General features: G+C 42.6%; 1 protein-coding gene and 1 pseudogene across 1 annotated transcript; both read right to left on the bottom strand.

The window, feature by feature from the left end:
• Window positions 1-1,445: 1,445 nt before the first annotated feature.
• Window positions 1,446-11,089, bottom strand: LOC142422674 (cystatin-13-like). The gene is made up of 3 exons (XM_075527984.1): window positions 10,862-11,089; window positions 5,075-5,188; window positions 1,446-1,529 (listed from the first exon to the last, which is right to left on the bottom strand). The coding sequence occupies exons 1-3, from the start codon at window positions 11,087-11,089 to the stop codon at window positions 1,446-1,448; spliced, it is 426 nt and encodes a 141-aa protein (XP_075384099.1).
• An 8,704-nt stretch (window positions 11,090-19,793) lies between these two features.
• LOC142422673 (Y-box-binding protein 1 pseudogene) lies at window positions 19,794-20,763 on the bottom strand (annotated as a pseudogene).
• Window positions 20,764-25,991: the final 5,228 nt, after the last annotated feature.

The following is a 25,991-nucleotide window of genomic DNA, read 5'->3' as shown; positions in this document are numbered from 1 at the left end:
TGGTTCCATTACCTCATATGCATGTGAAAGTTGGACATTGGTTCAGGGTGATCGAAAAGAATCTATACATTTGAAGTGTGGTGCTGACTAAGAAAATTGAACGCACCATGGACTGCCAAAAAAGAATAAGCAAAGCTGTCTTGGAAGTAGTTCAGCCAGAGAGCTCCTTAGAGGCAGGAATGGCAAGATTTCACCTTCCATACTTTGGACATGTTGTCAGGAGAGGCCAGTCCCTGGAGAAGGGCATCATGTTTGGCAAAGTAGAGGGGCAACAGAAAGAGGAAGATCTTCAACCAGACGGGCTGACACAGTGGCTGTAACAGTGGACCCAAGCATAGGAGCAATGGTGAGGATGGCACAGCACCAGGCAGGGATTCATGCTTTGGGGCTTAGTGTCGCTAAGGGTTGAAAACAACTTGATGGCACATAACAACACTACTCACACAGAAGGCCTGCTAGCACTACCATGTACGCATTTGCCTACTAACCACGAAGGCGCTAGTTCAAACCCACCAGCCCCCCTTTGGGATAAAGATTATGCTATATGTTCTTTTAAAGACTTCTAGCCTCGGAAACCCTACATATGGTTTTATTAAGTCTGAATCAACTCGTGGACAGTGGGTTTCTTTTTTTGTGGTAACCTCTCATACACACACATAAACATGCCACACATACCACACACATAGACACACCAAACACATACACTTATTCATGGATACACTATACACAGATGCATGCACTTTTGCACACACATATCACACAAACATAGACATGCCTTAAACATACACATAAGCAGACACGGTAACTCACATGCACACATTGCACACCCACACATAGAAACGCATTGCACAAATGCAGTCTATGCACCCTCTCCATGCACCATCACCCCTGCATGTTCTCTGCCAAGATGTAGCAGCAAGCTCCCAATGACCTAACTTAATTTAAGAAAGAACAGTCTCACTGAGGGCATCTGGGATTTAAAACTCAAACATTTCTTAAGGCATTAGGCCATGGCTTTCCAGAGATTCTGGGCAAGGAGTTGTCTATAAAATTCATGGAAGCACACACTCAAACAACCAGGTTTCGGGACCTCCTAAAAAGGACCCACCATGGGGAAGCAATTGAAAGTGCAGTCCTCCATTTACTGCGCAGAAAGGGATTGAGGATATATGCTCTGTTTGTGAGTGGTGAAAGCAGTTCGTTGTTTTAATTTACCACTAGGAGATGGTCCCTTCTAGCATATGAATTAGCCAACCAGAAGAGGCTGTACAGTGCTGTCAAAGGTACCACACACTCTCATCAGTAGCCTTGTAGACTGCATACAGGATCCAAATGGCCACAAAAAATGAAGGAAATAGATCAACTGTTTTGTTTCAATATCTTGCAAGTATCTTTACTGCTTCTTAAAAATGCACGTGAGAGTGGCAGAAGGTGCTGGAGGAGAATTAGGCATCTTCGCACTGTTTCTTCAGCATTTTGAGTTCAAATTCCCATGGTTTAGATGCAACAATGAAGGTGCAAAAAAACATCTAAAGGAGACAAAAAGAAAAATCAGCCTGTATTAAATATTAAATATTCAATTAAAAAACCAACCCCTGTGTTGAGCTTGGTTATTAGGGACATAATGTGGTATGAGGCCACTATGTCATCAGGAGAAAACAGAACTGTTGACCTAGAATGCTGATAGTACTGATGGTGGAAGAACCAGCCTCAATCACCAAAGGGGATTCTGGTTAAGTCGCCATCGATCTCCTCCAATCCACCATGTCTGTGCAAAGAGAGAAGTGATGAGAGGGTAGGTCCTGGTAATGCCTAGGTAATGCCTGGTAATGCCTTCAGCTAGTTATGCCAACTTCACATTGGGAAAATCTACACTGCATAATGACCCAGCATGAATTGCCCAGGTGAGGCACCATAACAAAGATAGAACAGAATCCCGCATACCTGGGGTTTGGGGTCAGAATCTGGCCAGAAATATCAAGGACAAGCTTGCAGTAGAGAGGGCTAGGAGAAGATACATAGATTAATTCCCAGAGCCCAACAGAATCCAAGGATAGCATGGCCAAATAATTCCTGTTTTCTTGAGACTTTCCTGGCTTTATCACTGACAGTCTCACATTCTAGGAAAACCCAAGTCCTGGACAGACTAGGATGTGGGTCACCCTACAGCAACAGTTCTCAACCTGTGGATCGCGACCCATTTTGGAGTTGAATTACCCTTTCACAGGGGTTGCCCGGTTCCTAACAGTAGCAAAATTACAGTTATGAAGTAGCAACAAAAATAATTTTACGGTTGGGGGGGGGGGTCACCACAATATGAGGAACCATATTAAAGGGTCACAGCATTAGGAAGGTTGAGAACCACTGCCCTACAAGTTTAACCCAGAGAGAGACACCATTGGTGGTGAGAAGGTATATTAGACAGGGTTATCTAGAAAAACAAAACCAATATAGGTATATATGTATATATATATATATATATATATATATATATATAAATATGAAATAAGCAATTGATTAGTTTATAGAGCAGTACATATGGCTCAGTGCAACTCAGCCATTTCTGTGAGACATCTAATACACAAATAGAAGCCTTCAAGTCTGGAAGGCTTCCAGGTGCAAGTCAAGGAAGCAGACAACTGAGTTCTCTGTAGAACAATTTAGGCAATCTGACCACAGGCAGTAAACAGCAAGGCAGGTCACCAACAGTCAGCCATATGACAGGGTCCAACAGTCCTCAGTTCAAGTGATGTATACTCCAGTAGTGTGGCAAGGCAGGTCTTGAAGGAACCTCAAACCACAGTGACACAGTCAACAGGTTAGGTTTCCTACCAGTAGTATAGCTTGCAAGTTGAGGCAGAGAACCAGCTAAGGCAGCCACACAGTGGTCTAATCATCAAAGAGCAAGAGACAAGAAAGGCGAGGCTCGCCGAGCCATTTCTCTCTCTACCCTTCAATTAATCCCACGCGTGTTCATTGGCCAGCTTGGCACAATAAGCCTGCCTATCACAGAAGGCTAGCTAAGTAGGCCCAATTATTTCAACTCATAGCCGAGGCAACCCACAGGTAGGAAATGAAGACATTTGGAACACCACTGTCCCAGACCATATTGCAGAATAGTGAGAAATAATGACTTCTTAGTGCTGTTGGCCACTCAGCATGTGTTCATATGGAGGGAAAAGGCGGTTGAGAACAGAATCAGCAGTAGGAAATGGGAATGGTGTTCTTTATTTACATTTGGCCACTCATAGTCCTGAATATAAGCAGAATGCAGTTTTCTTTATTTTTTCTTTAATTTTAACGCTCCATGGCATTTTATTTTGGAAATGTCTAAGTATTTACACAGGTTATCAACATTGCCCCTCTCACCCTTACCCTCCAACTAAAGAGAAAAATTTCAAAACCCCAAAACCATAATTATCTCAGCATATAAAATCTCTGACCTAGTTTCTCTAAAGTCTCGGGTTGAACAAAAAACAAAGCTTAATTGGTGTCTTCTTCTTGTATGAGAAGAATGGTCTTTCCTTGTGCTTACTACAGATTTCTGCTCTTTCCTATGGGGGCATGAGAGAGTGGTTACTGCTGCTTCTTCCTTTTAATACATTTTTGTCTTTCTTGTATTCACCATGTAGTCTTTCCTCAATTATTACACATTGTAATTCCCCACTTGACATTTTCTTAGAAATGTGATTGTTGGATGCATTTTACATGTGGCAAAATTTCAATGTGGCTTTGCATGGAACAACCACCTGAATCCTCTGGTTTGAGGGAAAATAGAGAGCACGATGCACACACATGTGTGTGTGGAGTAAAGAAGGCTGAAGGACTACTTGGTTTTGAATGTGATCCCCAGGAAGACTCTCCTGAATTTTATCACAACATTATCCCGAAGAGATTTGGTTAAAAATTGGACTGACAGAGATTCTGGTTCATGTGGTTCTCCTTGTGTCAGAATAGACATACACAAGCAGGAGCAATGTGGGTCATTTGCACTGGATGTAACCTGTGCTTGAACATGGAAAGGTCTTTCTGCAAATGCATTGCTCATCTCAGCACTTGGGAGAGATAAAAGAAACATCTAGTTAAAATATAAGGTACATTTCCATCTCAAACTTACCCAAGACCCCAGGTTTCCTTAGTTCTATAATTTGAAAATTCAGAATGAAGTTTTCAGTTATGTGTCAGTCTATGTCATGTGGCAGCTGATTCTCTGGGGCCATCTTAGAGGACCCAAAGACAAGGCTGTACCCAAGCAGGCAGCAAGTCTACCCAAAATGGTAAGCCATGATGATTTTGTCATCCATAGGATGGTCCTGAGAATTTGGTTCCGCCATTCCCACTCAATTCACCCTGCCTGTGCCTTGGTCCACCTGGCCAAAAGTGGTACGCTTGCAGCCAAGTCATTAGGTGGGAGTCAGGGTCACAAAGAGATGACTGCCATTGGTGTGTTGGTCGTTCTTAGAATTCCAGCCCCTGTGAATTTCAAGTCGGAAGTTCATCTTCAAACTGCTTGCCATAGATAGCTGCAGCACCTCAAACTGTCCCTATTGGATCACCTCCCTGGAGCCTGGTTTCTTTGATGAGCCTGTGGAATTTGCTGCCATTGAATAATCCCAAGCAGCCAGCTCAGCAAGGCTTCCAGTTCAGCTCGCTCTGGGCACAATGATCCCCATGCTGGTCTCCAAGTCTACACTGGGCCGCTGCCGGAAACCTGAGTAGCTTGCCACCACAGCAAAGTCGGTGGGCTCTTTCTCTCAAGCAAAATATGGTTTTAAAGGGTCTTTGTGTGATGCAAAAAATTAATCTATTTAGCTGCTTACTGGGTCAGAAGTTTTAGTCTACCCAGAAGTGCTTCAGAGGGAAAGCCTGGTGGCCTGCTTCCAAACCTCATCCATTTGAAACTTCATGGAGTACACACAGAGCCCTGAGTCAGAGTGGGCTTGATGTCAACTGGTTATTTCTATGGCTCTAAAGAAAACCAAAAGCTAGGAGATGACTTGATCCTATTGGTTTCCTCTATCTGGTTCAAAAGCCTAACCCAGAGCAACCACACCCCCTGATGTCAAGCACATACCTTTTGCATTTTGGGATCATTTTGAAATAAGCAGTTTTCATTTTCTCCTGAAATTTTCTTGCACAATGTTCGGGCAATTTTGACTTCAATGTAGTACTCCAAACTATCTGTGACCTGTCAATGAATAATTTAAAATGTTAATAATGTACATTTAAGTTACATACAATCTTACTGTCATCCAGTGCATGGTGACTCAAAGTGGGTTTCCGAGACTTTAACAGTTGATGGGAGTAGAAAGTCCAGTATTCCTCCCAAGGAGATGCTAGTGTTCAGAACTGCCTACCATGTGGATCACAGCCCAATGTGTAACCTCTACATCACCAGGACTCAACAACCTATAGCATCAATTTTCACATCTGAAAAGAGGCATGCCATTAACTGAGTAGGACAAAGAACATCCTGTCTCCCTTCCGCTAGTCCTCTTGTCTATGGTTGACTTCTGAACACTATTGGAGTAAATGGTGTTCTGACCTCGTTATCTCTCCTCCACCAACCCCCACTCATGTACACACATTCATCCGTGGTGAAGGCAGTCGTGCCCATACTTCAGCTTGCATCAGAATCACCTGGTGCTCTTGTACAGCAGAGGGCCCCTCCCTTTACTGCTCTCTCTCCGTAGGTCTAGTTCGGTGAATAGGAGCAGGGAAAGTGCATTTCTAACAAGCTCCTGGTGGATCCTGATGCTACTGGCCCAAGAACCCATTCTGAGAACACTGAACTAGGGTATAGTCTTTCATGACCCAATAGTGACATGGGGCACAGGGTCTGTCTGTCACAAAGCAGAAGGGTCTCTGATTGGATCTCTTGAAGATGAGGTTCTCTTTTATAGTCTTTTATCCAAACATTACCCTTACTTAGTTTTCTATTACATTTTGATTACTGTTTTCAGAGGAAAATTACAAAGGCTTTGTTCTTATTACAAAAAGAGTGAAAACCAAAGTGGCAAAGTAAATCTACCCACAAACTGAGACAAGGAATAGTGGGTTCCCAGAGAAGAGTCCTCGAAGCAGTCATTCTCATCAAAAGCTTGAAACACAGAAAGCAAAAAGGAGGAGGTCTTCATGTCATGGGAAAACACCAGGACCGGATACTAGGCGGGAACGCTCCAGTGAGATGGATCCATACCCTTGCATACCATGGCCCCCAATTCCTGGATTGCTAAATAATGGAGATAAACTCTTCTTTGAAAGCCGTCTTCCAGAAATAACCAGTCTGGGCCAGTCATCCTGTCTGGCAGCATGACCTCCACTAGAGTGCATGGGCCACCATCAAACCCTGCTAACTCCACCCAGAAGCCCTGGTGGTAGGACTCCATCGTGAAGGGCGACAGTTCAGATTCCCTCTTATCACAGGGAAGATTATTTCAGGAAAAATCCACCTCTCTCTCAAGTTTCAATCATTATTTGCAAGACCTTTTAGAAAGTTCAAAATGCACTACTGTTGAGAATCTTTAGACACATGATGAACTAGGGCAGGGTAGAAATGCCCCGGGAGGTTCCCGAGATTGCAATTCTTTACAGGAGTGGACAGCCTTCTCTTTCTTCTGCAGAGTGCCTGGTGCTTTTGTGCTTTCCACCTTGCAGTCAGCATCCTAAGGCATACCCACAATGCCACCAGGGTTAACTAGTATAGGAAAATGAATGTACGTCGTAAACCCCTTCACTCCAGAAAGGTGGGGGTGGCACTGCATAATCCCTCCTCATCTCCACTAACACTAACAATCTTCTTTCTTTTTAATAAACGCTTGCTCATGTGGAAACTTCAGTCCCACCTGGTTATTCTTAATCAGCCCAAGAGAATGTTGCATGAGCAACAGCACCACTAGTGACAAACTCACTTAAAATTAGAAATGTGTTATGAAACATAATAATAATAAAAATGTTGAAAATGTATAATCAATGAAGGATGTCATTAAGAAATAAGAAATTATGAGATCCTAGAGAATAGAAACCAGATGGATCCAATAAAATTGAGGATGCAGAGAAAAGGCCACATTCTACAACACATGTAGAAAAAATCTTCAAGCTCAGCATTAACAGAATTAAAAACAAAACAACAGAGTAAGACCAGGAGACCCTCATGATAGTAGTTCATTCTAAAGTGGCAGTCACTGCTTGATATCGATCTCATGAAGATAATGTAGTGAAAACCCAGATGGGTCTATCTATCAGAAAGAATAGTATGGGAAGAAGTTTGTCTTAAAACACACAGCCATCTAAGTGAAGTGTCAATAAATTCCACATGGAAGAAGCAGACTAGCCTTTGTGATCCCAGGATGGTAGATAATATAATCCAAATCCAACGGAGGGAGTAATGTTCTACCTTAAATTATGAACCCCAGGTTTGCAGAAAGCCATGCATGACAGTGGAAACCCAAAATACATTCGCAAGATCTATTCATACATTAAGCCTCCTGAGATTTCCTTATGAAACAGTCAAAGGATGTTAATAACCGGGTTATCAGGCAGAGAATATTGTAGAGAGGAGTATAGTAGACTAAAATATAATATCTGAATTGAATGATTAAAATTCAAAGTCTGAATTGATCCCCCTTTGACCCATTTAAAATTTCTATTAGTTAAAAAAATAAAAAGGGAACGGGATATACATGTGGAAGAAGCCGCTGGTGAATCCGCTTTGCAGAAAGATCAGGGAGGGAAATGCATTGCTATCATGCAGAATAGTTAACAAAGCAGACCGTGACAGATACAGCTAGGTGAAAATCTCACACCTTAGTGTTTCACCTCCCTTTGGACCCATTTTAAAGCTCGTAGTTTTTAATATTTTCTGTTTTCTTTTGAACTAGGGTTTTTTTCCATTTTATTTTCTTATTGTTATTAGTTCTTCTGACTCTTTGTTGTATGCTTTTGTGTGTTTTTTTTTTTTTTTTGTATAAGAAAGCCAGGACAGGTGAATCTATAGACAGTACCTGAATTAATGGGTTCTTGGGGATATGGCAGGGGATACAGGGAGAAAGGGGGAAGGCAATAACAAAGAGCACAAGAAAAGAACAAGTTCTAAAATGTACTGTGGCGATGATTAGACAAATTTTAAAATAATTTTGGGGGCTCGTACAGCTCTTATCACAATCCATACATACATCCATTGTGTCAAGCACATTTGTACATTTGTTGCCATCGTCGTTTTCAAAACATTCGCTTTCTATGTGAGCCCTTGGTATCAGCTGCTCATTTTACTCTCCCTACCCCACCCACCCTCCCTCCCTCGTGAACCCTTAATAATGTATTTTTTTTCATGGCTTACACTGACCGATGTCTCCCTTCACCCATTTTTGTGTTGTCTGTCCCCCTGGGAGGGGGCTATATAGAGATCATTGTGATCGGTTCCCTATTCCTCCTCCCATCTTGCCCTTACCTTATGGGTAATGCTACTCTCATTATTGTCCTGAGGGAGCTTATCTGTCCTGGATTCCCTGTGCTTCCAGCTATATGCTCTGGTCTAGCCAGATTTGTAAGGTAGAATTGGGGTCATGAGAGTTGGGGGTGGAGAGGAAGCATTAAAGAGCTAGAGGAAAGTTGTGTGTTTTATTGGTGCTTTACTGCACCCTGACTGACTTCTCTCTTCCTTGTGACCCTTCTGTAAGTGATGCCTAATTTTCTACAGATGAGCTTTCAGTCTCCACTCTGCACTCGCCCCATTTACATTGATATGATTTTTTGTTTTGTGTCTTTGATGCCTGATACCTGATCCCATCGCCACCTCATAATCACACAGGCTGGTGTGCTACTTCCATGTGGACTTTGTTGTTTCTCAGCTAGATGGCTGCTTTTTTATATTCAAGCCTTTAAGACCCAAGACACTCTATCTTTTGATAGCCAGGCACCATCAGCTTTCTTCACCACATTTGCTTATGGACCCATTTTGTCTTCAGTGACCATGTCGGGAGCTGAGCATCATGGAATGTCATGTTATTAGAACAAAGTTTTCTTACATTGAGGGAGTACTTGAGTAGATGCCCAAAGTCCATCAGCTACCTTAATACTTAACATATAAATATATCTACATAGATCTAGAACCCCATCCTTATGTATAAATATATTTACATTTCTATACTAGATCTTAAATTAGACTATTTTTTAGGATTTTGATTGTAATAGCCAGCTAACTCTTTCCAACCCTCCAGTATACATAGTCCTGTTGGGCCTGTCCATTTTCACATGGTCCCAGAGGCGCATTTGTGCCAACTCATGCAAGAATTGGCCATGGGGAAGCCAAGTTATGGTTAGAACATTCTAGGTGAACAAATGCTAAAGAAGAGTTAGCTCTGAACACAAGCAGCCAACACTCTCTTCCCAAAAGCCCCAAATTAGGACAATGATGTACATAAAGCAATCTTTAAAGCCTTCCCCCACAAAATAGATTAGACAAAAGTGTATTCTTGTCTACATATAAAAGCTAAGAATATTTATGATTGTCAATCTTGAATATTCCACAATTTTTCAAGAATATAAAGAACCTTTATATATATACTTCTGACCTCAAACAATAAAACTCACCCTTAGTCGAAAGACATTGTTTAGACAAGTGGGCTGCTCCCATTGAATAATTAACCACTCTAAGCCCAGAGCTTACCCAAATTTAGAATGAAAGACTGATTTACCTAGAAAATTAAATAAATTAGAGTCCTTCAGTAGCATCAGGTGCAAGGGCCAGCTAACATAGAAGTTTGAATTCTTAAAATGAACACAAACTGCCCCCTGCAATTGTTGAGGAGAAAACAAACTGGACAATGGAAAAGTGAAAGTTCTAAGTTGACGTTAAAAGAACGTTTCCACTCTAACAGGTGCTCCCTTCTCTGTGTAGCATAAAGGCCTCGAGACAAACCAGGGCGATAGTCCCTACGCCACTCTAGAGCCTCTTGAGCCAAACCAGGACGGTCCTTATGCCACTCGAGAGCCTCAGGGACAGACATTGGGTATATTAATGGAAAACCTTATACATTCCGTGATCTCCTCGACTCTCTCTATGGGGATCTAAAATTCAATATTTTTGGACACTCCTCTGGAGTGCATCCTGAAACCTTCATGGCACTGTACAGAACTGTACAGGAATTGTAAGATTGACCTTGTCCCTTGCTTTTCTTGGGAAAGAACCAGAACTGAAGAGTGTAAAAATGATGACCTTTATCTAAATTAACTTGAATCCACCCAAATTGTTACAAAGGTTAGTCATGTGAACCCACCCAAAGACTCTGCAAGAGAGAGACCGGCAATGTGCTTCTATAAAGTTCCTGAGCTAGACACTCTTTGGGGGAATTCTATTCTGACACATCTAGGAGAGGAACTGGCTCACTAACATCCAACCACATGTGATTGCAAATTGTGATTTTTTTCTAGTTAAATCCCTTATCTCAAATATATCTTTCTTTTGTTCTTTACAGAAGAGTCATTCCTGTGTCCCTGTCCCTTTCTCCGTGTCTGGTAAACCCACAGTAGCCTCGCTTGCTTCCGACCAGTTCTCCTCTGACAATCAAATTGTCCCAAACTTGGCATCTCAGTGCACCTTCCAGCAGGCATCTCTGCTCTGACCTTTTATGTGACAAGACCAATCATAAGTTATTTTAATGAATATTTTCTATTCCAGCTCTACCTCAAAATAATGAGCGATAAAACATAATTGGTTTTTTCTTCAAAAACTCCTAAAAATAAAACTAAACTGTTGTGAATAAAGGCCTCTCTGTTATGTCTCCCATTCCTATGTTCATGATCCTAACTCTCTTACTCAGACAGAGGCCATGGAGTGAGAGCAGGGAAAGATGTGACTCACCTGTTCCTGGGACTTCAGAATCTTCATGACCCTGAAGTTGTACTCATCCTTGCTGGCCTTGTTGTACTCCTTCATGGCATACCAGAGAGCCTGCTGCACGTAGACATAAGTCTCGGGGATGTCTTGAAATTTTCTCACTATGTGTGGTGAGCCCCAAGCTTGGGCACTCCTGCACATGAAGGCCATGAGGCTTCCCACAATCAGCAGAGTCTGGCAGGAGATCGCCATGGCTGTCCTCCTAGGGTCAGGGCCAGGAGTAGGTTGGGTGAAGCTCTCTGCCACACCTTCTTAGAACACTCCTGGGGAGGAAAAGGGGGCTACTAGTAAATGTGTTTCTCACAACTTCTCCTCCCATGAAAAGAAAATGAGTGAGAAAGCTGAAATCAAATTTCCTTCGGGGATGAATCCATACCTCCACATACTTACATAAACATGTAGGCCTGCATCAGCAGACACAAAGATAGGATATTCTATTTATGTTTCTACTGGAGAACATCAATCCTAGACCGCACCTTATTCTCCCAGAGCTTTCCAGGGAATGTATGGAAATCCTCCACCAGTATCCTAGACCTTTGTACATGCCTCAAGGCTGCACTTCCAACACCTTTATCCTTCCTATCAGGTTTGTGAATTTTCACACTATCATCTATTTGAGTATCTTGGAGACTTCTGGGGTCTTAATTTGGCTACTCTTGGTGATCCGAAACACAAATAGATCCCCAGTTGTGCGACAGTTTCTCAGTGAGCTATGACGGCTGTGGCCAGGCCTACACGCTTGCGTTTTGCCAGTAGAGCAAGTCCATGTTACTGTCTCAACGCATTTCCAACCTGGGGCAACCTTGCTCCACTCCAGTCCTCCGAAGGACACTGAGGAGGCTGACAAAGAAGAAAGAAGGGAGAACCACAGACTTGAGAACAAGGTGCTGTGACCTTTCCACTCACCTCACTTATTCCTGGAGCTTACATGTTTTTACCTATCCCATCTCATTAGCTTGCTTTTCACTCCATGTTCTAAATTGCTTTAACTCTGATTAAGGCGTCTAACTTTGATCTATGACCGTTTCTGCTATGTAATAGTGCCATGATCCCTTAAATAGCATGCCAAGAGCGTACCTGTAGGGAACCCGTTGTTTCCAGATAATTACCCACACAAGACAGATACACCATAGACCCACCTGAGAATCAAATGTTTTGCCACATTTCTCGTGGTGGTGTATCTTGAGTTGGTTTCCCAGAAACAAATGAATCTTTCTTCGTTAGACCTTGTACTTCAGGCTGTTCCACCCCTTTATTCACTATTTCCAGCCAAGTCCGTTCTTGCTCCTACACTTGACTGTTTTGTCGGGCTGTGCTCTGGGAGGTTTCTGCCCTCTCAATCTGCTCTCCAGGGTAGACATGGCTTAGGCCCTTTATGAGGTAAGCCCAGCACCTGTGATGTTGCATAAGCAGAGGAGTAACCTTAAACCAGGTGCCTCAGACTGTAAAAATGTTGGCTTGTAGAGAATGACTGTATCTGCCACCCTTACAGAAGCCCTCAGCTTGGCTCCACCCCAATGACTTGACACATTTCTGGGCTTTGGATTGACGTAGTTGAAATGAAAGCATATACATACTTGTTTTTGTCATACTAAAAGTGGTATAAGAAAAAAAAGTCAGGCATGGATTACATATAAGGATAAGTCACAAGCTATTGCTACTTGGGTTACATTTTGTACATGCATGGGTTTATTAAAAAGAATATGTATCCAAACCTGTCTTTCTGAGAGGTGGGTGGATGGAAACATTTTTTCTCAGCAATGTGCTTTCCTAGTCTTATTAGGCGGCCTTCAAAAAATGGTCATTTGTGTGCCATGGCAAAAAGGATCCTGAGGGCAGCACATTTTTCATCAAACTCGAGTGGATATCTTCGTAAATTATTGAAACTTTGCAAGAAGTTTACGTGAATACAGCTCCACAAGAAAAACAACAGGTTTTAAATGTAAAATCAAGTATTTGAAGGAAGATCAGGAAGATTTCAAAGATGACCCAAAAAAAGGAGAGACTATCTCACCTTCAATAAATGATGAAACTGTGTCTGGACCGCAGAAACTCGAGAAGGAAGACAGGATTGTTACCACTGATTCCATAGTTACTGAAAACGGGAGCTTGCATGGCTTATCAGTTTCCATTTAAAGTGAACATCTGGCCTCAGCGAGCTTTGGGCCTGATGTGTGCCGAAACAGCTGTGCTAGGTCGTGTTGACTAGAGAAACAAATATAGATAGCTATAGATATAGATGATAGATAGATATGGATATGGATATGGGCATATGTAATTATAGATTAAGAAAAGCCCCGCTGCCCTTCCTGTTATGCTTATTTCCATTGAATATCCCCTCCTATTGCTTGTATTGCCTATTGTGCAGCCCTTCGTGTGACGTGTGCCTTTACCTGTAATTAGGAGGCATGCACACGCCCAAAGATATATAAACCTTGGTTAGCATTAAATCCTTCTCTCCGGCTCACTCTCCCCTGCCCTCTTGGCCCGTGCTGTGCTGGGACCTGACTGCTGAGATCATGGCCATCCAGGAGAATAACCTACTTGTACCACTGTGGTAGTTCCATAATCTGTTGTCAATCTGAGACTTATGTGTGAAGGGGTGGAATTTGGCCTGTCAATCAAGTCACAGCTTGATGACCTCATTTGGAGCCACTAAGGAGATAAATAGCTCATTGGAGGCGGGACACAGGCTCACTCCCTGTAAGGTGTCTTTGAGGAGAAGCCGCATGGACTTACCCTGATGCAGCCAGAGCCCTGGGAACTGCAGGAGCCATGAGATGCTTACACTGTCACTGGGTTCAAAATACTTCCCACCCACTGTCCTGTGAGCTTCCTGCATTCAGCATCATTTCATGTGTTTCATGCGTCTGAAGAGGTCTTTATAGATTGGTATTGGATATATGGACTAAAATCAGACTTATTAGTTAGATCTGGTCTAGGCTGGGATGTTTTAACAATATTCAATTGCTCTTGTATATAAAGCTCTTTCCTATATACATATGAGTGTCTATGAATTTATTTCTCTAATTGGTCTACCCAGACTAACACAGCCACTAGCACATCAAGTTAGAACTTTGATCATAATTGTAAAAAAGTTATAGAAGAAATTAAAGACTAATGATGTGCTACTCATTTAGTATTTTGGCATTTAAAGAACTCTAATGTGAGAAAATGAAAATAAAACATGTGAAGTCCTCATTTATTCCATTGACCTCAAGTTTTCTTTGGAATATTTTCCAAGTTTTATATGATAATAAAATATGAAATATAATTACAAGAGAATTGGGATATTACAGACAATATATTTCACCAATTGAGTTGTGATATTTTGAACGTCTTGTTTAAGGGCATCTATTAGAATGAGCCCAGCTTCTTTCCTTGGGATCCTCAACAGAGTTCATACTACGGACACCGTCCTCAGGGGCAACTTCCAACAGAGCACAAGCTAGACAGGGTTATTAAAGCAGCCTACACTGGTAAGATGAGGAGTTCCTCCAATACCTGACTTAGGCACTCTAAAGACTGCATATTTCATTGTAAATAATAATAATAATAATAAAGAATTTTACTAAAAAAAAATCCCAGCCTAGTTCAACTCAAAAGTTCCTAAGTCCGATCCCAGCCCAAAAGACCCTCTTCAGCCAGACACACAGCCTGACACAATAATGCAGAATGCAGGAAAATCACAGGCTGGTGGGTACAAAGTCATGTGAATCCAAGGTCAGTGGAAACAGGGCAGGTCCCAGCAGAATTCAGGGTCAGTGGCAGAGTGAGGGAGTTGCCAGAACCCTCCTTATAAGAAGGTCATGCCCACAAGGAGGCACCATCAGACTGTGACCTGATTGACAGGTTTATTTCCACTTTCACACTTTCATAAATCTTCAAGTTGACATATAATTAGCTAACTAGGACAGACTGGTCATCCCTTGTCAACTTGACAACTGTACACAACTCTAAATGCATCCACAATCGTAAAACAAAGACAATAGTGAATTTTATTTGTGCCTAACATGACACAACTAATGTGTGTACAACTGAAAATCATAAGCCCAAGATATTCTGTTTAAAAATTGTTGCTATGTGAATACCTAGACCTAATCCTGTAATCCTATCAACATCTTCCACTATCCAAGAAAGCTAGATGAAAGCCAGCGACTTCATGCCTTTATCTCTCCCCATTTGGAGTATCTAATCTCCAACTTGCACATTTCTATCAACCCAGTGCTCTGAGGAGACAATCATGTTCTTTGATGTGAAGAATATTTATTCCAGTTGGAGCCTTGTAAGTCCACATCTTTGAGCAAAGGCAAATCAGGTAAAGTTATTCTTAGAGTTAGCAGCAATGTGCACTAAATCACAGGCTCAAAAATATACCAAGAAAATATTCCAGCCCAGTTCAGATCAATTCTGTAAGCCCAACACTAGTCCTCATGTCTGACACTAGTCCATAAATCCCTCTTCAGACTCATGCAGACACATGCAATGATTCATAATGCAGGAAGATCACAGTGCAGTGGGTCCAAAGCCTTTTAAATGCAGTGGCTATCGATGCATTTCCCGGGCTCTGACTGCCATCAGCTTGGCTCAAAGTGCCTCATCAACAGGAAGGTAAAGCAGAAAGAGAAGGAGGCTGGCTTCCAGAGAGCCATTTATCTCGGTCACCCTTCAATCAGGCTGCAACCTGATTGACAGGCTAAGCTCTGCCCACATGTTCTTGCAGAAGCCATGTTGGCACCCAAAAAAAAACCAACAACTATCACACCATTTTACCAAGCATGATGTCCTTCTCTGGGGAATAGTCATTCCTAGCAATATGTCCAATGTACAAGGAGGTATCCCTCCCCACAAAACAACAGAATTTCTTTTCAGAGCTATGTATTTATATTGTTTTAAAAAACAATCTCATCACCTTCAAAGTACTCTCCATTACACTTAGTACATTTGTCAAATCTGTGATTCCATACTTGGAAACATTTTTTCAAACTCATCTGTTTGGATTGGTGACAGCACCTCCCTTGTTATTTCTTTACCTCTTCTATGTCATCAAATTGCTGTGTTTTCATGTCCCTGTTCATTCATGGGAACAAAAAGAACTTGTAAGGAACAAGGTCAGGTGAGTAAGGTGCATGGGACAAGAAAGGCATGCTGCTTTTTGCCAAAAACTGGTGCACTGAGATGGCTGCGTGCGCAGGTGCAGTGTCGAGGGGGCAAAGCCAGTCCCCCATTTGCCATGAATCAGGCCTTTTTGTCACAACACTGCTACACAATCTTTTTAGAATAAAGCTTGATTAACAGTCTGACCACATGGAACAAACTCCATTTTCACTATCCCCCTCACATTTATAAAAAAAGAGCATTGTGTTGATCATTGATTTCATTGGACAAGATTTGGGGGTGCAGGGTGACGATAGCATCTTCCACTGGCTTGATTGGTGCTTGTTTTTAGGGTCATAAGAAAAGCACCATTTCTCGTCACAGTAATGACCTTGGGAAAAGTCTGGATCACTTCAGAGCTGTTCTTCCAAAGCACAGCAATGTTTCTCCTCGATGCTCTTTTTTCTGGTCACAAATTCAACAATCCTTCTCATTCCCAAACCTTCCATTAAAATTCACTGAACCAAGTTCCAAAATAGTTCAGATAACATCCCTGTCTCTCCAATGGTCTGTCGTCATTTTGAGCACAAGTGCACGATTTGTGTCAACATTTTCATGTGTTTGGGAAGTTGATGGCTGTCCAGAATGATATTTGTTATCAATCAACATTTCACCTTTTTTGAAATGAGAAAGCCACTTGTACACTTGAGGTTTTCCCATAGCGCTGCCCTTTTAAGCTGTGTTCAACATCTCAACAGTTCTGCGACATTTTTCCTGAGCAAGAAACATTTCACAGACACACGCTGTTCTCTTAAATCAGCCATCATAAAAAAAAAAGAGGCTGAAGCGAAACTGCTTTTACTAAAAGGTTCACTGTGACCACAGAGAACCTTTCCAGGAAACACCACAGGGCACACAAAATCCAAATGAGTTGTTCGATGCTTGCCTAGCAGATACAAATGCATACTACTAAAGATCCGCCCAGTGGAGCTTTTTTCTGTTTTTTTTTGGGGGGGGACGCCCTCATACATAAGATAAAGACTTGCCATCCTTTCCTCCAAGGAGCACTATGGCCTTCTACCACAAATGTGTGTGTCTCTTTAGCCATCACGTTACTTTTGGAATTCTTCTCCAGCACTACAATTCAAATTGACATCAATTATTCTTCGCTCTTCCTTAATCGATGTCCAACTTTCACATGCATATGAGGCAATGGAAAATATCATGGCTTGGGTCAGCCACATCTTAGTCCTCAATACTCCAGAAAGGTCTTGTGCAGTAGATTTACTTAGTGCAATACGTGTTTTGATCTCTTGACTGCTGCTTCCATAATCATGGATTGTGGAACCAAGCACACAAAATCATTGACAACTTCAAACTTTTCTCCATTTATCATTATGTTACCTCTTGTGGTAGTACAGGTAGACTAGAGAAACAAATTCTTGACATTCATATATGTGCAAGAGAGAATTTTATATCAAGAAGAAATTATGCATCAATAAAACACCCCAGCTGAGTCCAGATCAAGTCGATAAGTTTGACATTAGCCCATATGGCTTACATTAACCCACGAATTCCTCTTCAGACTCACATGCAATGATGCTGAATTCAAGAAGATCACAGGCCGGTGGGTAGAAAGTCATGTGAATCCAATGGCAGTGGATGGATCTCCAGGGCTCTGGCTGCCATCAGTGTGGTTCCATGTGGCTTGTCAACAGGAATGTATAGGAGAGAGAGAGAGATGGAGAGAGAGGCCTCCCTCTTCTGATGGCAGAATCAAAAGAGAGTTACCAGAATCCTCATGAGAAGGACACGCCCACAAGTTTGGATCATCAGACTGTGACCTGACAGGCTAGGCTTCACCCCTTCACTCTTAGCACCCGCAAATTTACAGGAGATTTTGTACCTACCACACCTACTGCCCGCTTGTAAGGATTTTTGATGTGTTACTTTGAGTTGGAAAACATGCTGAAGGCTACAGTCTTTGATCTTCATTAGCAAGTGCTTTGAGTCCTCCTAACTTCCAGCAGGCAAGGTTGTGTCATCTGCATATCCCAGGTTGTTAATGAGCCTTCCTCCAATCCTGATGCCACATTCTTCTTCGTGCAGTTCATCTTCTCTGATGATTTGCTCAGCATGCAGCTTGCATAAATACGGTGCTAGAATACAACACTGACCCACACCTTTCCTGATTTTAAACTACGTAGTATTTTCTCGTCCTGTTCACACAGTAACTCTTGATACATCTCTAAAGTCCACATAAATACAATGAAGTGTCGGGAATCCCTGTTCTTCCAAGGCTATCCATGGTTTGTTAAGATCCACACAGTCCAGTGCTTGGGCAGAGTCAATGAAACACAAGTAAACAGCTTTCTGGTATTCTCTGCTTTGAGCCAAGATCCATCTTACATCACCATTGATATCCCTTGTTCTATGTCCTCTTCTGAATCCGGCCTGAATCGCTGGCATTTTCCTATCAATATACTGCTGCAATGCTTATTGGACTGTTTTCAGAAAACATTTTGTTTGCATGTGATATCAGCGGTATTGTTCTGTAGTTTAAGCATTCTGTTGAGTCACATTTCTTTGGAATAGCTATTGTGGCAGTTACATAATTTCATGTCAACTTGATAAATAAGTGTAGGGGTGGAGTCAAGCCTGTCAATCAGGTGAAAGCCTGATGACCCCTCCTTGTGGGCGTGGCCTTCTCATGAGGCTTCTGGGAACTTCCGCCCTTCCTCACTGGAGGTGGACCACATACTCTCTCTGCTTCACATTCCTTTTGACAAGCCACACGGAGCCTGCTGAGGACGGCAGCCAGAGCCCTGAAGTCAGTGGAGCCCCATGGAGACCCGTGCCAGCGCTGAGATGCTTCCACCGCCACTGGATCCACAAGACTTTCTACCGACGGGCCTGTTATCTTCCTGCATTTGGCAAAAGAGGAATTTATGAACTAGTATTGGACATATGGGCTAATATAGGACTTAGGGACTTGATCTGGACTGGGTGTTTTCTCAATATAAAATTGTTCTTTAATATAAAGCTGTCTTATATGCATATGTGGGTTTCTGATTTGTTTCTTTCATCAACCCAGCCTAGCACAGGTATAAATATGTATCTCTTTTAGTCAGTTGGCCAACTAATTGCCTTCCAAATTTCCTGGCATAGATGAGTAAGTACTTCCAGTGTTCCATCAACTTGATGAGATATTTCTGAGGGTATTCCATCAATTTCTAGTGTCTTTCCTTTTTACCTCAGGTATGTGTTCTTTATTCATTTATTGAGGAATGCAAGACTCAGTTACATCAAAGAAAATCTTGAAAAATTTCAGGAGGATGATATCAAAACCCATAATAGAAAAGTAAGTTAATATTATCTAGGCAATGGCAGAGCCCAGAGGATGGATTTGTATAATTGGGGGGTGGAGAAATGTCGGTGTTTCATAATTTCTTTTAATACAAAATAACCCATTGAGTTTTAAATTTTTGGTAATTGATGTTGGGATCCATAGGACAAGTTAGTTGAGCTGAAATCCAGGAGGGATTATTTGGTTTCTGCATCGGTTACTCCGTGTCTAAGAGGCGTAGCCGCAGCAACTGCACCCACCTCCTGGGCAGCTTCTTTCTGGCCATAATGGGCTTCTGGGACTGGAACACTACATTCATGCACATTGGAGTACAGGGAAGTGGGGACTCCGGCATTTTCAGCAGCTCCAAATTGTCTTGTTGCTGATATTTCATATACATTTCTTCTGGTTGGACAACTAAAACGGATGATGGTAGAGATAGTAAAGGGGCACTTACTCAGCACCGCCCTGCTCACCCTCAGAGGCAGACTAATTCTCAGCTCATGAACCAGTTGCTTTTGTCTATTTGCCATCTTGTGGTCTAGGTTTATCTGGGTGTCTGCATCCGTAATTAAAGTTGTGCAGTACCAACACTGATGGTTTCTGACCTTGGTTCTCACCTTGATTTTCATTATCCTCTTCATTATTGTCCTCTCTGCGATGAGGTTGGTGAGGAGGGTCCCTGCGAAACCATATTCTACAACCGTGACACATATTCTGTCTCACTGGTCTGCTTGTTCTCCTGCACCCTGGTTGTCAGCACCCTCCATCACTTCTTCCTGAAGGGGAGGAAGGTTGGAAAGCTCTGGTCGATGCCCACAGGGCCTCTGCGTGTAGGAAGGTGGGAACTGTCACCTGCTGTAGGACCTGTGCTGTTGGGCCTGGCCTTCAGGAGCATGCTCCAATCTCTCTTTCCCCCCTGTTTTTATTCTGGTGATTCTGCTGGTAAGTGAGGGGAGGAGCCCTACGACGTGGGTCACATGTATACGGTTACAGTCTGCTGCATATGTACTGCCATGCACTGGAACTCCGCCGAGACTGTAGCATTTGCTGCCTTCACACCCTTCTCTCCTTCAACATCACATTCTACAGTCTCTCCATTTGCTACCCTGTGAAGCTACTTCCTGGGGCTGTTCTTCTTTAGGACAGTCTGGTGTGCGAACACATCTTCTTTGATGGAACCACATCCGTTTCTTACATTGAACTGTTTTACTGTTCCCCAAATCTTTGCTGGGATGGCCTTCTTGTCCCCACCAGCAGGTGCCACCAATGTGCGGCTGCCTGAACTGCACTTGCTGGCTGCTGTCCTTGTGCTGCGTGGGATGGAACAGGAGCGCCTGCCCTGCCTGCTCAGGGAATGAACAAAGGGCCTTGGCAAACAAATTATAACACAGGGCTCTGTGAGAACTGAGTAGACAGACATCACCACCCACCCACCACCACCACCACCACCACCCCACCCACCACCACCACCACCACCACCCCACCCACCACCACCACCACCACCACCACACACCACACCACACGAAAAGAAAAAAAAAAGAGAACTGAGTAGACAGAAACCACCTTAACCTTGATGCAAGCCCTAGTGAAAATCCTGACATGGGACTGTACTTGAAGATCCTTTGAAGACAGGCTGGCCCAGAGCTGCAGTCTAGATACACTAGAAAGAAACAATGTATGAGACCCACGGACGAACGGAACAACTAAGCGCAAAGTCGCCTGATGGTCTGCAGAGTGGCAATACCCTCTCCTTTGAAAGCACCATTTGAAAACTAGAAACATAAACAAGGTCCCTTCTCACCTGTCAAGGGGAATTCGCTTCCAGCGAGAAGTGTAGCTATTTATGCTTAAGACGTACTTCTCAACGCACAAGAGGGACCTGCTTCGTTTCTTGTGCAGTGACTCTGGGCTTTAATAAAACTGACTTAACTCTTTGCTGCTGGTCGTGGCGAGGGTGTGTGTGCAGCCGATCTCTGGATCCTAGCAACCACAGTTTGGGAGCTTACTAGTTCCCCCACATGGGACAGTTTGGCTACTTAGTTTCATAGATCAAGGCTTGGTGTGCATGTCTCTGTGTGTGGAGGAGCTGAGAGTAGGGGGTGCAGTGGAGTGGTGGGTGGCTGCTGGGTCTCCACCTCATTGCTCGTGGTTGCGGTGATGGTTAGTGGGGACAGCTGTAGCAGCTGCTGTTCCTCCTGGGGTGTGATGGTAGCTAAGCTGGTGGAAGTGGGGCTTCTCAGGGCTCTCTGAGATTCACACTATTCCACTACTGATCAAATTGGAGTCTTGTTTCGGGCCAATGCTTTTAGTGCAGATTGGACTTCTTCCTTCGGTACCATGTGATAGTAATGATATTGTTTTATCATCTGAGCATTCGGTTGGGTCACATTTCTTTGGAATGGGTGAAAATATGGGTCTTTACAAGTAAGTTTGCCAAGTAACTGTCTTGCAAATTTCTTAGCACAGATGAATAAGTGCTTCATTCACTTGTTGAAATAGTGGGGTCATGCTATCAAAAGATATAGCATCTTAAAGGCTTGAAGATAAACAAGTGGCTATCTGAAAAGCAACAAAGTCCACATGGAAGAAGCATACCAGCCTGTATGATCATGACGTGTCGATTGGATCAGGTATCAGGCATCAAAGACACAAAACAAAAAAATCATAATAATGTCAATGGGGGGGAGTGCAGAGTGGAGATCCAAAGCCCATCTGCAGACCATTGGACATCCCCTTACAGACGGGTCACAAGGAAGAGATGAGCCAGTCAGGGTGCAGAATAGCACCAATGAAACATACAATTTTCCTCTAGTTCTTTAATGCTTCCTCTCCTCCCCCAGCCCTCCCCCCCCTCCCCCCCCGACTATCATGATCCCAATTCTACCTTACAAATCTGGCTAGACCAGAGCATACACTGGTACAGATGGGAGCTGGTCCCACAGGGATCCAATACAGATACACTCCTCAGGACCAATAATGAGCACAGTGACCCCAGGAGGGGAAGGGGAGGTGAACGAGGGAGAACCCATCACAATGATCTACTTGTAACTCCCTCCCATGGGGACAGACAACAGAAAAGTGGGTGAAGGGAGACATTGGTCAGTGTAAGACATGAAAAAATAATTAATAATTTATCAAGGGTTCATGAAGGAGGGAGGGTAAGGGAGGATGGGAGGGGAAAATGAGCTGATACCAAGGGCTCAAGAAGAAAGAAAATGTTTTGAAAATGATCATGGCATCATATGTAAAAATGTGCTTGGCACAATGGATCTATGTATGAATTGTGATAAGAGCTGCACAAGCTCCCAATAAAATGATTTTCAATAAAGAAAGAAACAGTTGGGCCAGGTTTAGTGAAAAAGAAGTTGAAAGAGATGCACTTTGGAGAGGCAGATTGAAAAGCAATAGGGCTAAATTAAAGTTTTGATGTAAAAATATTTTACTCTGAAAGAGACAGTGTATAAACATGCTATTGTAGGTGTTCAGGAGCCGTGGGAAGTAGAATTATGCAAACCACAGGTGGGCAATCACTTCCTGCATATTCATGAGGTTACATTGCCAAACACATGCCTTCTTCAGACATTCCCACACAGAAGTCAATAAAGACAGTTCCAAGTCGTTGACCTAAAATCTCATCTTTCCCTAAATCAGTTAACTACCTTAAAGACATACAACAAAGCTAGAGAGGCATACAAAACCAAGAGCTGCTTCAGTATGTGCAAGCCCTTGTAGAGTTATTTGTAGTCTCCTCTCCCTGTTACACCCATGTGAATCAGTGCATCAGGATGTATTGATGGAGGTGTGGTGGGAGTCCATTGAGTCACAAGAAATAGAAGTTTTTAACAATCTATGAACTAACTTCAAGTTGTGCAAACATAGGTGCAGAGGAGGGAAGCAGAGGCCTCATTACAGATAAAACCCCAGGGGGCATTAAATGGCCAATGGCCAAGAAATGAGAATTATAGGTAAAGGTTGAGGAAGGAAAGAGACAACATAGTCAGAAGGAAAGCAAGGGCCTTGAAAATGTGGTTTCCATTCATTCCCTGCTGTCTCAAGTAGTGTCTTCAAATTTTGAAGCAAAAAAATCAAAAAGGCTAAATTTGATAAACTAGATAAAAATGTAACATCCATAGGGTTCTGTGGCTTTATCCTGTCTGACGCAGAAATATTGAAATCCCCACTACCTACAGAGATCATGTGAGGTATAGCTTGGCTCAAGATTATATGCTACTGCATATGTAAATATATTAACATATAACAATAGGGATATAAGACTATCTGCATGTATTGAAATGTTAAGTATTAAGGTAGCAGACAGACATTGGGCCTCTACTCAAGTACTCCCTCAACACAAAAACACTTTGTTCTAATAACCTGGCATTCTGTGATGCTCACCTTCCCCTTGACAGACTCACTGAAGACAAAATGGGTACATAAGCAAATGTGGTGAAGAAAGCTGATGGTACCCGGCTATTATAAGATATAGCATCTGGGGTCATAAAGGCTTGAAGATAAACAAGCAGCCATCTAACAGGGAATCAACAAAGCTAATATGGAAGAAGCACACCAGTCTGTGTGATCATGAGATGTCGACAGGATCAGGGATCAGGCATCAGAGGACCCCAAACAAACAATTATACCAATTTGAATGAGGGGAATCAGAGTGGAGACCCAAAGCTCATCTGTGGACAATTGAATGAGTCAGCCAGGCTGCAGTGTAGCATGGACAAAACACACAACAGTCCTTTAGTTCTTTAATGCCTCCTCCCCTTCACTATCATGACCCAGTTCTACCTTACAAATCTTGCTAGACCAGAGCATGTACACTGGTACAAATTAGAATTCTAAACACATGGAATCCAAGACAGACAAAACCCTCAGGAACAGTAATGGGAGTAGTGATACCATGAGGGTAGGGGGAAGGTGAAGGGAGAAGAGGGAGAAAGGGAGAACCAACCGATTGCAAGGATCAACATATAACACACACTCACCCCAACCCAGGAGGATGAACAGAAGAAACATGGGTAAAGGGTCAGTGTAAGATATGAAAATAACAATCATTTATCAAGGGGTCACAGGGTGGGAGGGTGTGGGAGGGAGGGGAAAACGAGGAGCTGATACCAAGGGCTCAAATAGAAAGAAAATGTTGGCAACATATGTACAAATGTGCTTGATACAATTGATGAGTGGATTGTTATAAGAGCTGTAAGAGCCCCCAGTAAAATGATTTATATAAATATAAAAGAGTATGTACTATTAAAATGCAATTGGCCTCCTAAATGATAGCCAACACTACATTTAAAATACTCAGAATCCAAACTCACTCCCATCCAGGCAATTCCAACTCATAATGACCCCTCTAAGACAGTGGAGAATTGATCCTTAGGATCTGATGGCTGGCAATATTTATGGAAGCAAACTACTTTATCTTTCTCCCATGAAGCTTCTGGTGCAAACCAGCTTGTTGGTTAGCAGCCCGATGCCTAACCCACCAGGCTACCAGGGATCTCTTCAATGAAACAGACAAGTAATTTTTAAAACATTTTATTGTTAATTGCGTGAAAGTTTACAGAACAGATCATCAGTTTTACATTTAACAATTTGTAAACATTCTGATTCGGTTCACCATTGTAATCCTCTCGATTTAACATCAATCATCCCACTTCCTCCGGATGTTTCCTGATTTAATTCCTTCTTTCCAAACCTCTGAAGTTTTTCTTTGGGTAAATGCTGCCCTTTTCATTTTAAATGGATTTTTCTGACTTGGAGGTGCGTTCAGTCCCAGACATGAAGGGTCTGGGAAGTAGGCCCACCCGTCTCTATTTGTCTTGTCATTTTGAAGTGTTGGTGCACATTTTTCTCCCAGGCTATCCAGGACCTATTAATGGGAACCTTGGCAGAACATGGTAGCCACGCACTAGCTAGTTCTTCTGGTCTCACGGTTGTGGGCACTGATGTGTTTTCTTATTCATTAGTTCACTGGACTAATTGTTTCCATATATCTTTCAATTTTCAATATTCTTTTCTCAAAATGGGAAGAGACCAACAGCTGCACCTTAGATAGGGTGCTTACAAGCTTTTCAAACACCCTCCACCAACCACTAGTCATCCAAATAGGATACAGAACATTTCCTTTTGAATGATGTTATGGTAGTTGACCTTGGTGTCCCCTGAGACTATGACCCTGATTCCCAAGTGTCAACAACTTGTTCCCTCATAGTGTCTGGTTATATCTAAGAAGTTTTCATAACTTTGTTCCTTTTATGCTCCACTGCATTCATGGATATATGTAAAATATATAAGTAAAAACACATATAAAATGTCCTTTAGTAGACCTATAAATAGCCATGGTTCACCCCCATTTCCCTCTGCTTCATTCAGTGTACCTATCCAAGTATCTACTCACAGATGCCTGCTGTTGCAGGATTGCATATAATATCTGTCTGTCTTCTAACACTTGCAAACCTCCCAGTGCTCTTCCCTGTCTCCTCAATTTTGTCCTAGCCTCCCTTTTATTGTATATTGCCTTCCCCTTTACCAAAGCTAATACTTGTCTACCCCCTAGTCCATGACTTCCCCTCCCTCCTCACCACCCATCCCTGGGAAACATCACAGAGCACGTGTTCTCGTGTGAAAATCTATTCTTGA

This window comes from Tenrec ecaudatus, chromosome 12, assembly GCF_050624435.1.
Source record: "Tenrec ecaudatus isolate mTenEca1 chromosome 12, mTenEca1.hap1, whole genome shotgun sequence".
Lineage (NCBI taxonomy): Eukaryota > Metazoa > Chordata > Mammalia > Afrosoricida > Tenrecidae > Tenrec > Tenrec ecaudatus.
Note: the sequence above shows the minus strand (reverse complement) of the source record. Positions and strands in the feature narration are given on the sequence as shown.

Coding starts and splice junctions, on each gene's coding strand:
- LOC142422674 (XM_075527984.1), bottom strand. CDS start 11,089: ATGGCGATCTCCTGCCAGACTCTGCTGATTGTGGGAAGCCTCATGGCC. Junction 5,189..10,861: donor TTCTGAAGTCCCAGGAACAG/GTGAGTCACATC, acceptor ATTCATTGACAG/GTCACAGATAGTTTGGAGTA. Junction 1,530..5,074: donor ATGATCCCAAAATGCAAAAG/GTATGTGCTTGA, acceptor TGTCTCCTTTAG/ATGTTTTTTTGCACCTTCAT.